Source organism: Maylandia zebra, linkage group LG3 (genome assembly GCF_041146795.1).
Source record: "Maylandia zebra isolate NMK-2024a linkage group LG3, Mzebra_GT3a, whole genome shotgun sequence".
Taxonomy (NCBI): domain Eukaryota; kingdom Metazoa; phylum Chordata; class Actinopteri; order Cichliformes; family Cichlidae; genus Maylandia; species Maylandia zebra.
Genome location: NC_135169.1, coordinates 39,308,949 through 39,322,621, shown reverse-complemented (window position 1 = coordinate 39,322,621; position 13,673 = coordinate 39,308,949). Strand labels below are relative to the sequence as shown.

General features: G+C 42.7%; 1 protein-coding gene across 1 annotated transcript in view; it reads right to left on the bottom strand.

Annotated features, from left to right (window-relative positions):
- The window catches only part of LOC101468404 (glucosidase 2 subunit beta), a 177,940-nt gene that overhangs the window by 17,164 nt on the left and 147,103 nt on the right, over positions 1-13,673 (bottom strand). Inside the window, exon 13 of the mRNA XM_004554475.3 lies at positions 10,129-10,200. Within this exon, the coding sequence (XP_004554532.2) occupies positions 10,129-10,200 (72 nt within the window). The remainder of the gene's footprint in view (positions 1-10,128; positions 10,201-13,673) is intronic.

Sequence of the window (13,673 nt, the reverse complement as noted above, 5' to 3'; positions counted from 1 at the left end):
ACTAAACTACCTGGTTTACTTAGGCCTCAGTGACACAGGCCCAGAGCCTGTGAGTGAGAGTGTCTCAGACTGCTTGCACACATCTTCTGTGCTCAGTATAGATGACTCCTGCAATCTGCTAATGACCACAGCAATCACTAAGAGATTTTTGGTGCAGAACCCGCAACTACTCGCCAACTGGTTGGGAATACGCAATTTTCAATCAATCAATCAATCAATCTTTATTTATAAAGCACTTTTCATACAGAAAAAATGCAGCACAAAGTGCTTTACATAGTTAAAAGCAGCCCACCCCACCCTCCAACTCACTCCCCACACTCTCAATACACATATATCCCCCCACCCCCACCCACACACACATACACACACGCGCACACTTAAAGAGTAAAAATTGGGCTGGGCTCGCATGAGCCAAGTGAGGAAACATTATAACAGGGAGCCGTCTGCACCGGGAGCCGGTCACAGACCGCAGCCTCCGGGCTGGGCACACAGCAGGAGGGAGGCCAAGGAGCCCCCCAGCCAGGCTGAGAGGACCCCAGAGACCCAGCAGCCACGGTCAATAACAGCCCCGGTGCAGAGAGCGCCCTCCGAGGAAACACTGGAGATATGACGCAATACGATATATACAGGGTAAAATGATAAAATAAATAAGAACAGGATACAATATAAATATAAATAGAATAAGAAGATTAAAAAACGAATAAGAATAAAATCAAACAAATATTAGGTAAATCCTAAATTAATAATAGAATAACAGGATAGAATAAATAAGCATAAAATAAATAAACGCTAAGTAAAAGCTAAATTAAAAAGGTGGGTCTTGAGCCTGTTCTTAAAAACATGTACGTTCTCTGCGGCCCTGAGCTCCTCCGGCAGGCTGTTCCACAGACGAGGACCATACCACTGAAAAGCTGCCTCTCCGTGAGTATGTGTCCTGACTTTAGGGAAATTCAAAAGGCCAGTACCAGAGGACCTCAGGGTCCGCGAGGGTTCGTATGGTAAAAGCAGATCTGAGAGATAAGAAGGCCCAAGACCATTAAGACATTTAAAAACCAATAAAAGAACTTTAAAATCGATCCTGAAACACACGGGGAGCCAATGCAGCGATTCTAAAACCGGTGTAATGTGGGCCCGCCCTCTGGTCTTCGTCAGCACACGAGCTGCCGAGTTTTGCAAGAGTTGTAAAGTTGAAATATTCTTCTTAGGAAGACCAGAGAGCAGTGCATTACAATAATCAATGCGACTGGTAATAAAAGCATGCATCAGCATCTCCGTGTTGGCCCGAGAGAGAATAGGGCGGACTCTGGCTATATTTTTTAGATGATAAAATCCAATTTTGGTTACATGTTTAACATGTGGGATAAAACCAAGCTCAGAGTCAAAAATAACACCCAGGTTTTTCACTTGTAGTGAAGGACATAGTGAAAATGCCTGTAATTTAGACAAGAGTTTCTCTCTCTGAGCCTCAGGACCGACAATTAAAACTTCAGTTTTGTCCTGGTTAAGCTGTAAAAAGTTTTCTGCCATCCAAGATCTTATATCCAAGATACAGTTAAAAAGGGCATCCATTGGTCTGGTGTCATCAGGAGACACGGAGATGTACAGCTGCGTGTCATCAGCGTAACTGTGGAAGTTCACTCCATGCCTCCTGATGACACTGCCGAGAGGCAACATATACAAATTAAAAAGTACAGGGCCTAGAACCGACCCTTGAGGCACACCACATGTCATTTTATGGATCTTAGAGGAGCATGTATCCATACTCACCATAAAAGTTCTGTCAGAGAGATAGGAAGTGAACCAGTTGTGTACAGCACCAGAGAGGCCCACCATGTGTTTTAGTCTGTTTAAAAGAATAGCGTGGTCTACTGTATCAAAGGCTGCGCTTAGATCCAGTAGCACCAGGACTGAGAGCTTTTGGGAGTCCCAGTTACATCTAAGATCATTTAAAACCTTTAGGAGAGCAGTCTCTGTGCTGTGGTTCACCCTAAATCCAGACTGGAATATCTCCAGGATCTGTCTATCATTGAGAAAATCAGTAATCTGAGTAAAAACAAGTTTTTCTAAGACTTTATTTAAAAATGGTAAGTTGGATACAGGTCTGTAGTTATTAAAATCATTACAATCCAAATTGCTCTTCTTCAGAAGGGGCCTCACCACCGCCGTTTTAAAGGCAGCAGGGAAGACACCCAACTGAAGAGAGCAATTCATCATGCATAAAAGCTCAGCCTCAAAAAATCCATAAAGTGTTTTAAAGAGTGAAGAAGGGATTGGATCTAAAAGACATGTGGTGGGTCTCACTGTGGAGAAAACCTTCTGAAAGTTCTCAGCATTAACCAGGACAAAGCTGTCCAGTGTCTCCTCAGGTACAATCGAGCCCTCAGATGTGTTTACAATCATATCGCGATTAGATAAAATATCAGATCTGATGGCGCTGATCTTTCCCCTGAAGTGGTCTGCAAACTGCTCACAGAGCGAGTCTGTGGGGGTTCTTTGGGAGCTGTTAAAATCAGGGTTAAATAAATGATCTATGGTGGAAAAGAGGACCTTGGGATTATTTTTGTTAATACTGATTATTTTGGCGAAGTATGAATTTCTTGACTTCCTTAATGTATTATTGTACATTTTAAGTTGCTCGGAAAATATTTGATGGTTGATAGTATTTTTATTTTTCCTCCATCTCCTTTCTGCTGCCCTGCAATTCCTTTTGAGTTTTTTGACTTCTTCGTTTCTCCAGGGTGATACGTGTTTTACGTTAATCTTTTTGGTGGTGAGTGGAGCAACGGAGTCAAGGCTTTTCTTCAGTTTGCTGTTAAAATAACTAAAAATCAAATCGCAGGGTGCAGGTAAAATCACAGGGGGGCATTCGTCTAAAACCCTGGTAAAATTTGCAGCCACTTCAGAGGTTAGATAGCGCCTCCTCACAGTTCGCACCGAGGTCTTCCGCTGAATAAAACCGGTGATGTTAAAAAACACACAGTAGTGGTCAGAGACAGCCAAGTCAACAACAGAGGACACGCTGGTGGACAGCCCATGGGTGAAGACCAGGTCCAGAGTGTGTCCTTTGTTGTGAGTCGGCTGCGTGACGTGCTGGGTAAAATCCAAACAGTGAAGAATGTTTAAGAATTCTTTTGTTGCAGGGTCAGAAGGATTATCTATGTGCAGGTTAAAATCACCGGTTAAAATTATCATATTATATTTTGAATGTATGTTTGTTAAAAATTCTGAGAATTCCTTGATAAAAGCAGCGCTGTCTTTGGGTGGTCTGTAAACTGTGACAGATAAAACTGGAGGGCTGCTAAAAACAATAGCATGGAATTCAAAAGTGGTAAAATGATCAAATAAAATGTGTTTGGTGGTGAGTGTGTTGTTGGCTAAAGATGCAGTCCCACCACCTCTCTTACCACTTCTAATAGAAAAAGAGAAAGTAAAATTTGGTGGGGAGGCCTCAGTGAGAACAACTGGTGCATCCGAGCCCAGCCATGTTTCAGTTAAAAATAAACAGTCAAGTTTATTATCTAAAATTAAATCATTAATAATAAAAGACTTGTTCAACAGAGAGCGGACATTTAAAAGTGCCATACTGATTGAGACTGGTGGATTATTGACAATAGAGTTGAATGGATGTTGATATTTTTGAAGAGGCCGGAGGTTATTAATGTTTTTGGAGTTACTGGATTTATGATAATTCTGTTGCTCTCTGTTTGTGATTATGACGGGTTTTGTGTTGACTGTGGGAGAGAGAGGTCTGAGTCCAGAGTTTTGTGTATTACTGTTAAAAGTGGAACAAATATAGGAGCTGGGACCAGGGGAACATCAGTCAGTGGCAGACAGTGGCGATGTGCGGGAGTGCTGCACGCCAAATGCCAAATTGGCGGACAGCAAACGGCGTCCCCAGGCGTTGAGGTGGAGCCCGTCTGCCCCAAAAAGATGCCTCCTCTCCCAGAAGGCATCAAAGTTGTTAATAAAACCCACGCCGTGGGAGATACAGGCAGAGGAAAGCCAGGTGTTAAGGCTGAGCAGCCGGCTGAAACGGCCTATCCCTCTGCCACAGGTGGGGGTGGGCCCAGAGATAAAAGCACTCACCTGCAACTGACCAAGGAGGCTGAAGAGTTCGAGGAAGTCCAACTTCAGCAGCTCAGATTGCTGTTTGGGGATGTCATTGGTGCCGATGTGGATGATGAGCCGGTTAACCTGTGGGTGGGATGCCAGAATGTTGGGAATTCTGTCCACTATGTCAACAACAGTGGCTCCCGGGAACGACAGCGTGAGCGCCCCCCTTATCCGCACGTTCCTGACGATGGAATCCCCGAGGACCAGCGTGGAGAGAGGAAGTGCCACCGGGGGCTGTTGGCCATCTGAGACGCCCGCGCCGCGACACCGGGGGTGTTCAGATGGAGATGCGCCAGCCGGACTGCGTGAGTGACTCCCAGGTAGCCGCGCCGTGGGTCCTCTTCTCCGAGGAGCCGGGGTAAAGCACAGCTCTCTGCGGTGAGTTTGCACCACAGCGTCGGGTTGCCCGCCGCGGCTCCGGGGGCGTAGTGGTGGAGATGGCGCAGACCTCAGCGACACAGCGGGATGGCGAGGGCTAGCGGTCAGAGGAGGAAAGTCCACAGGATCCAGGACATTGAATTTATTCTCCAATACTACCGCACCGGAGGGGTGAGGGTGCGAGAGACGGATCCTCCTGCCCCCTCTGCAGCCACCGCGCGTCTCAACCATGGTCCATGGCGCTGGTTGGAGTGGAGTGGAGCTGACCAGAGCCTTGGGTCTGGCCCCTAGCTGAAACCAGGAGTTCTCGTCCTTGGCAGAAGCACCAGCGACGCAAGTTGAGAGCCTGTGTTGACTGTTGGCGGGATCTTGGGACACAGCAGCTGGATGGTGCACTGTGTCGGCTAGCTCAGCGCTAGTAGCGGTGGTTTGAGCTTTGCCAAGGAGGATCGTGTCAAGTTCGCATTCAGCCCCCTGGATTTGGTATAGCGTGGATATCCTTTGTTCCAGCTCGATCACTTTTTGGCTCAGGTTGATGCAGCTTTCACAGCTGGATGTTGAGGTAAGTGGTGCCATTCCGGAATCTCGTACCGGCGACAGCGTCAAAAACAAAAACAGACACTGCCACTTTAGCTTACGTTAGCTAAAAAGTCAGTCACACTGCGCTTTACCGGACATGTATTTATTGTATAACACGTTATATAATTTGTCTACTGGTCGAATAAATAGCTTGCTGGCAAGGTGGCGGTGTTTAATCCTGTATTTTCCCCCGTGACCCGTGCGACTGGGGCCTTGGGTCAGCACTAACTGGATGACACAGCAGGACAATAACCTTAAACATTAAAGCAACTCTAGCACACAATTATTTTCAACAAAGAAAATCTGTGTTTTGGAGCGGTCCAGTCAGAGCCCAGACATCCAGCCATTCACACCAGACACACTAAGAATATGGCTAAACTGAAGCAGTTCTCTAAGGAAGAACGGTCCAAATTTCCTCCCACGTTGTAAGGAGTGATCTCAATACCACATTGGCTTTTTGGAAATTAATGTGACATGCTGGTGACAATATGATCAATGTTCTGTTTGTTAACACAGTATTAATTCTCTGCATGTGGTGTTTCTCCATCAAACAAATTGTAACGGCAGTGCTTGCAATACCTCACATAAGCACAGAGGTAGCAAGAGATCTGCCCGCGTGCGTCTCTGTTTGGACTTTTCCAGAAGCATTTAGCAGCTCTGCATTTGCTGTCTTGTCAATGTACCTAGCATGTCTGCCCTTTGAGGAGGAGGGCGGGGGTGGGTACCGCGGGGACATTATGAAGATGGACGACGCTGTCACGTTGGGATAGTGTTTGTAGCAATGCAAGCATTTTCTCCTATTCTATTATCATTATCATGGCTGATGTTAGTGTTACAATAGCCATTTCAGGAAGCGCTTGTGACGCCGAGGCCGAAAGGCAGGAAAGCTAAATGGAAAACAGAGATATTGGAATTCAAGAGGTGAATATGTGTTGTATAATATCTGCGTTTACAGATAATTGGAAGCACAGAGTGACTGCTGTGCCTTATGAAATCTTTGGCAGTGTGTGGCCACAATATAAGAGCGAGCAGCTGCAAAAGAAAGCGTTGCCAGGTTGATTTATTGTTCCTCGCAAACATTTGTGTAGTTAATGGTCTAACGCCAAGCTATGCTGCAAAACCAAGCATGAAGGAAGGTTAAGGCTCAGGGTACAATTTCAACTTTTATGAGCCGTGACACACTTCGCAAACTGTGCAGGCCGTGAGCCGTAATCGAAATTCGGCAGCGGCGCCATCAATTTAATGCCGCGGAAACGTAACACGACTAATCCAAATTAGTCAGAAAATCGTACGAGCGAGTATTAGCAATGTCATCGCCAGGGCAGCCACGCTTCCAGTGGGAGGCCGCGCATGGTAATGCTGTTTCTCTGACACCACCGCCACCTCTTCTGTCTCACATGGTTGTCCTTTAGGATGCTGGAGCAGGTGTGATAAATGCTGCCGTTTAAATCAAAGCACTCCCCTCTCCCTCCTCACCCCCTCTAGGGAGAAAGAGGAGGCCTCCATGCAGATTGATATCAGGAGGCTCGGCCACATCCTGCAAGGCCTGACTGATGGTCTGTCTGGATAAAAAAATGAACTTTATACCCACCATGCGAGCTATGATTCATGTGCCTCCCCTCCCCCTTGCCTCAGCTGAAAGCAGTCCACCTTCACTACACGCACTCTGGAAACAGTATAGTACATCATATAGAGCCGCACAGCCCGCCTACACCCAGAAAATACCAATGAGGTACATGTGATAACAACTTATATTAAGCTAGCATTATTATTTTTCTCTGACTTCTATGGAAAAATCCAACATTGTGTTTAATCTTAGTCATCAGTGTGAAAAAACGCTGGAATGTGGGGAAAAAATAAATAAATATACATTTGAAATCTGTCCCTCGAGTCCTGTTTGGCAGAGATTTTGGCGTGTTTGACCATTGATTTCGTTTAGTCCTTCTGCCCTTCCATACCATGATGAGTGACAGGCAGGCAGAAGCGCTGGGGTCACATTACTCACAGTTAGCATTCTGTTCTTCCTCTTTCCTGCGCTAAAAACATGGTGAAGCATTGCACTTTACGCTCCAAAAGTGAGCATAGTGTGGGAGTTGATGGTGGAAAAAAAGAAAAGAAGAAGAAGAAAACAGCTCTGCTTTAGATTCCAATTAATTTTCCACCTGAAAGGGAAAAAACCCCCACTGTATCTGCACGGAAGAATAATTGCAGTTAAATTATCTCGAGTCTTACTTCAAGTTGGGCCCTAATGGCATCGCATCTCAAAGCAGACAAAATGTTTTGACTCCGTGTCGCAAATTTTCCACGGCCATTTTAGACCTTTTTATTATCCGTCCGCAAAACAAGTTGGTAGTCTGTGTGGTCGCTGAGTGGAAAAAAACACCAGCGCAACTCGGTCTTCCTCTTAGGGAAGGAGCTGACGTGGATCATAAAAGCTTTTTGCATAGGTGTCAGTGTGGATGGAATAGGTTTTCCATAATTGCAGCCTATAAAAGTGTCAGGTGACGGACAGCCAAGGCTAATGAGAGAGTGGAAAAGGACAGTGAGGCGACATCCCATAATAGGGCTGAACGATATATCGCATTTGCGATAATATCGCGACATGATCAAGTGCAATTTTCTAACCGCAAAGGCTGCGATTATACTCTGGACATGTCCAAATTCATGGGCTGCATCCTCCTGAGGCCGCATTTGTAGACCGATTACGTCACAGCGACGTGCCGAAGGCTGTCCAAATTACTACCATATCCCAGAATTCATAGCCCAGCCAAACTCCAGTTTCCAGCAATGGCGGCCGCTACTAAGTTTTAAAATTACTCATACTAATCTTTCTGGGTCACAAAATAAACTTTTAACATATTTTCAGGCGAGAAAGTAGTTGTGTAAACATCAAATATCTGCTCGGTTTATCAAGATATCCCATATTTGCAAAAGTGCTTCGACGTTTTCAGAGGCGTCTGCTACCCACCAGCTCGACAGCTAGCCGGGAGCTCGAGGGTTACTGATGCGGCCGAGAACGGCACAACTCCCGGCACATCATTTTCAGATCACCGCGGAGTTTCGCTGCTCGGGTTAAACGTAATATATAAGTCACTTAGACAACCTAAAAATGTTATTGTTGGGCTTTTTTCAGTGTTTTGTTTGTTCGTGAGTAAATCGGTTTGGCTGAGATTAAAGTTATTAGATTAGATAAAATAAAACTTTATTAATCCCCCGGGTGGGTTCCTCCTTGGTTTTCACACAGCTGACTAAACGTCAAACAGAAAACTTATTAAACAGAAGTATGAGACAGTCGAGAATTTACACCAGTGTCTGGTTATATTTTAGATAGCAAGAAGCAGACGGCCGAGTTTATTAAACTCCACCGAGACAGCGGTGACGCTAATCAGAACTAGACCGTCCAATTTCACGCCTTTAAACTTTAAAGGCGTGTTTGTGTGTGTGTTTATACAATTGCTATTATGTTTGCACTTTATGTGTAATGTTACTGACTGCAGAGATCAGTAAGATGTGTGTATTTTTTATTTATTAGTTTTTATTTATTTAATATTATTTTTTAATTGAATGACTGTCTAGTAGTTCACAGATGTCGAAAAACTGAGTGTGGTAAAGCCACTGATTTTTTTTATGTATATTTCTGCAATCTGCACATTGTACTGACTTTCATTTTAATGTTTACACCAGGGTTCCTTGTCAGCACTTTATGCTCAGATGTTTGTAAGCTAAAAATAAACTATTGTGTATGTTCAAATATACTGTTGTGATTGAAGAAGTTAAATAAAAATGTCAGTCATCAATTCATGCATCACCTCATGTCATCATAACAGAGGTCTGTCTTCCAGGAAAGAACAGTTTAAAATTAATGTAATATAGTATTGGCCATACTATATGATGTATTGCTTGTCTTTGTTTAATAATACAGAAGACAAAGACCTTAAAAAATAATCGCATATCGCATCGCAATCGCAATATTGGGGCAAAAAATCGCAATTAGATTATTTTCCATAATCGTTCAGCCCTATCCCATAATTATCACCTTAAATCAAAAATTCATAAGAGAAGAAAAAGTAAGTAAATAAACAGGAAAAAACCATCCGTTTGATGTATGCTTTCTTTTTTCTTCTTGTTTTTGACAGAGATGTTACGGTGAAGAGAAAGGTGAGGTGATGTGGTCGCCGAAGCAAAACTAATGACTGAATAACAGCCAGCGTTTAAAGTCACATGCAAGATAAAAATACAATCAAGCAGTAGATATTTCACTGGTATATACTGCTTAACAGCAGATAGATCTCCAAAGAATCAAAATAAAAACGTTTATGACAATTAAAGGTGCATTTCAGTGGGGACTGAGTGGCTTCTTTCATAGCACACGGCCTTCTTGATGCACACCTGTGTCCAACAGTTGACAAAGACATTCCCCAAGGGTAAGGTAAAAGACCAGAATGTAAACCTTTTGATGAAATTGAAACCCTTGGAGGCTGAGGAAATATAACCCCACCAGTCTATGAAAGCTGCTCCGTTTTGTCATTGATCAAAAAGTATTAAAAATATAATAAAGATCTGTTAGTGACTGATTAAAGGTCATACGAAGCTAACAGAGATTGAATAACAATAAAAAAGAATCAATAGTGCAAATATTGGTCTTAGGGTAACTTCATATGAGCACTGTAACAATGATTAAAGAGCTTTCTGGGGAGTGCAGGGGTGGGATTTGTTTCAGGTCGAATCGTGAAATGAACAATGCTGTCACTGAATTTATCTAATTGGTATAAATAAGACAAAATGCCCTTCTTGGCTTTTAGTGCATGATGAAAGCCCAGGGGAGGGAAAATGTATGTGAATTGTACTAGAAGTGCTTTGTGGCTTCATATTAAAATATTGACTATGCTCTGCTATAGAATCTCAGGCCACAGTACTCAGAGCCCTAAGCGCTTTGGAAAGATGTCGTTCTATAAACTGTCTTTAATTTTTTCCCACCTGATCGCAGACATACCCCGGCTGGTCAGTGATTGGGATTTTAACTGTGTGTACAAAAGAAACAGTGATTGAGGTACTTACCCTAATGAGACCTCTACTCCTGCCGTGCTCTTTTGTGTAACTTGATTGAATGGGCACAGGGTATAAGTATACCTGCAGAGACAAAATGAAAACCAAAACGTACTCACTAAACTGTAGATTTTAGCTGGTCCCAGATAAAAGTTCAAGTTAGTAACCATCACAGTTCTCAGGACCATTCTACATCAGGGCAAATACTCCTTAGGACAAAAGGAACCTTTGAGTGATGTACTATCATGGCATAAGCAAAGATATTGGTGCAACACCGGCAACCACCATATATACAAAAGAAATTAGCAAGGACATTTTGAAAGCACTCTGGACGATGTTACATTTTATGCAAAAAATAGCTCTAAAGATCTAGAGGTTTTCTAGTAAAGTCCAGGCTTTATTAAGGGTTTATTTTGACTTATCAAAGGAAAAAAACAAATGGCAGCATTTTCTGTGAACTACGTGGGATAGATGAAGATGAACAAAGATTATAAAACAGTAAAAGACCACAGCAACCAAAGAATATCTTTTGTTGATGATGGTAATATCAGCACAAATTATCTGTAAGTCAGGTTTTTGGAGGTTATCAGGAGCAGCAGCAGGAGCTGTAGTGTACCCCTAGGAAGCATCTGTCAAAGGTTAGTAAGTCCTTGTATCCTTGTATAAAAGACAGTACAGGTGCTCTTTTTATAATATACTTCACAGTGTCTACTAACAATGGACAAAAACATTTCAACTATAAGCTGCCATCAGTCCAACTTCAGACAAACAACAAAAACCCAGCACACTGTTACCGTATATAACATTGTATATTTAGCAATGTAGAGAAAATAGTGAGATGTTATTTTAAAAGAGCACAAAGTCAGTGCCATTAGCCACACGTCCATTTCCAGTTAAATTGTTTTGCTGAAACCGCACACAAAAAGTACAGAACTCTGAACCCGGTGTTATCTCACTTACATAGCTGTACATAGCTGCTGCTGTACATACTGCCAGCTAGCTAATATGCTGGCATTAGCATACTCACTTGCAGTGTGAAATGAAACAAAGTCCCATAGGGAATGCAATTCTCGGGGGCCCACCTCAGTGGACAGTTACCCTCATGAAGCCCTTGAGGGTGCATATATCTAATTTGGCAAGTTGTTCATGGGCACAGCCAACATACTCAACCCTGCTGCTCAACCCACAAATGCATTTTCCTTATGTGGCACCATTCAAGGGGAAATAAACAGGTCTTCCAACCGTATAACATTTATTGCCAAGAAGTGTTGTTAAAACAAAGAAACCATTGACCAAACTTTTGTGCCAAGTTTAGTTGAACATTTAGCATGTACTCCAGTAGCTGGTGGAGACTAAACCTCTCTGGATGCAACAAAAGAATTACAGTTACATAACGATATTTCAAAGTTATGGTTACTCTGAAAAACTTGACAAAATAATTCCCATAGCTGACACAAGCAGAATTTAAAGCAAGTTATAGTCAATACTCTAGAAGTCAACTAAATCAAAGCTATCTTGTCTAGTCTGTCCTGGCTCAATGGCTCCCACCAGTGACAAAAGATGCCACTATCATCACTAATCTACTAACAAACTGATCAAAGACAATCATGGTGAAACTTACAGGAGAAAAGCCGGCCTGGTTTGCTTCCTTGACATCCGAACTATTACAGTGGCTGTTATGAGAGGATGCCCACAGTCGAAACAAGAGGAGAGACAATGAGTGAGGGAGGGTGGAGGGAACGAAAATGGCTATGGTGTAAAAAAAAAAAAATAGACGTGGGCTGGGAAGTGTAAGGGCGACGAAGAACCGAGTGCGAGAATAGGAAGATGAAAGAAATGAAAACGATGAACATCAGAGACAGCGGGGCAGAAAAGAGGTAAGTGATTGGCTGTCGAGTTCATTTGCTCTTATTTACACTTGCTTGCGGATTGAACTAAATACGGCTCATTTTTGAGACTTTTATTTAGTCATTCATCCTTTCATGTCTGCCCTGTATTTCACAAACATAAGGAGAAAAAATAACGAGCATCTGCAGCATTACTATGATGTCGGCAAGAAATGCAGCCCCACATGTCTCAACAACTCTTGGATTGACTGCAATGGAATTTGGTACATTTATGGTGCATTCATGCAGTAGTGATAATACTTTGTGTTGCAAAATATTGCCTCATTTTTTATTTCTTGGCTGACACAGGGACCTCTGCATAAAGGGAAGCACACAACACTCAAGCTTTACATTAAATGAGATTTATTTATAAGGGTCTATATGCACAGCAGGATCAAGAGTGAGTCAACAAGAGGTCAGACTTAGTGAAGGAAACAATGTTTTGTGATTGAGTTTGAAATTAATTTAATCCTTAAGAGTTACAACACAAACTTTGATGAAAATGTTAACCTCGATTTAGCCTTATGTACCTTCCTAGCTTACCTTTGTAAGCTAGGATGCAAAATAATGACATTCAACAATAACGCCTAGAGTGCATTTCATTCATTGGCACCTTTCTTACGCAGAATAATAAAAACTGTCTGCTGTCCAGGTATTTAGCTGCTAGTCTATTCACGCTGCAGGACTCACGGCCAATTGTAGCCCAATCATCTTTCTGCTCGCCTCCTTTAAACCAATCAGCCTTCACTCTGCATCCTTTAAATCCCACTGTTTGTCTTTCATTCTTCCTTGCAGACTCTTTTGTCCAACCCACCTCCACCAAAGCCTCCATGTGATCCCTTAATACCATCAGGGTCTAGACAGTCCTGCTCTAATTCCTATCACTTCTGGGATTTCATTCTGCTGTGATGGGCCATCAGCATCTAACCACCAAATAGCATAATTGAGTTCTGCAGATCAATAATTAATGTTCAATTCCTTCTAATGGCTTCTTTGCTTGGGATCATTGCTCTGCTGCATGATCCAGTCTGGGCCAAGCTTGAACTATTGGACACACGACCTCATATCTGACGCTACAATACTTATTATTGCATTTCAGACTGTAAGAAGCTCAAGTCCTGCAGCTGCAAAACCACCCAAATCATCACACCTCCACCATCATGCTTTACAGTCAATATGAGGTGTTTGTGCCGTGGTTTGGTTTTTGGCTGGACATCTCCACTTTGGTTTTATCTCTCCGAACGACATTGTTCCACGTCTCGTGGTTTGTTCAGATGTAGCTTTGTTGTTTTAAGGGAGAACAAGCAAACTGCTAAATCATCTGCTCTTATGGTCACACTAATAATCAAGCAAGTGGAATGATTATCAGCACCCGGCTGCTCTAACAAAGGTCTATATTTTTTTTCCCCCATGACTATGTATGACCAACACAAAGTATTTCTTTGTGCTGTTCAAAACCCACATCTTGACTTTCACTATTAACCAATCAGTATTTGACATTCTAACTTTAACCACTGACTGTTTATTCGGACGTCTTCTTGATCCACTCTTTCCTGCTGTGTATACAGAACCCTGTAATGGGTCAATAGCATTGTTATTATCACAATATATTTAAAAATCACAAATGCAACATTAAATATGTTGCCACTTTACATTTTAAAATTAAAGAAA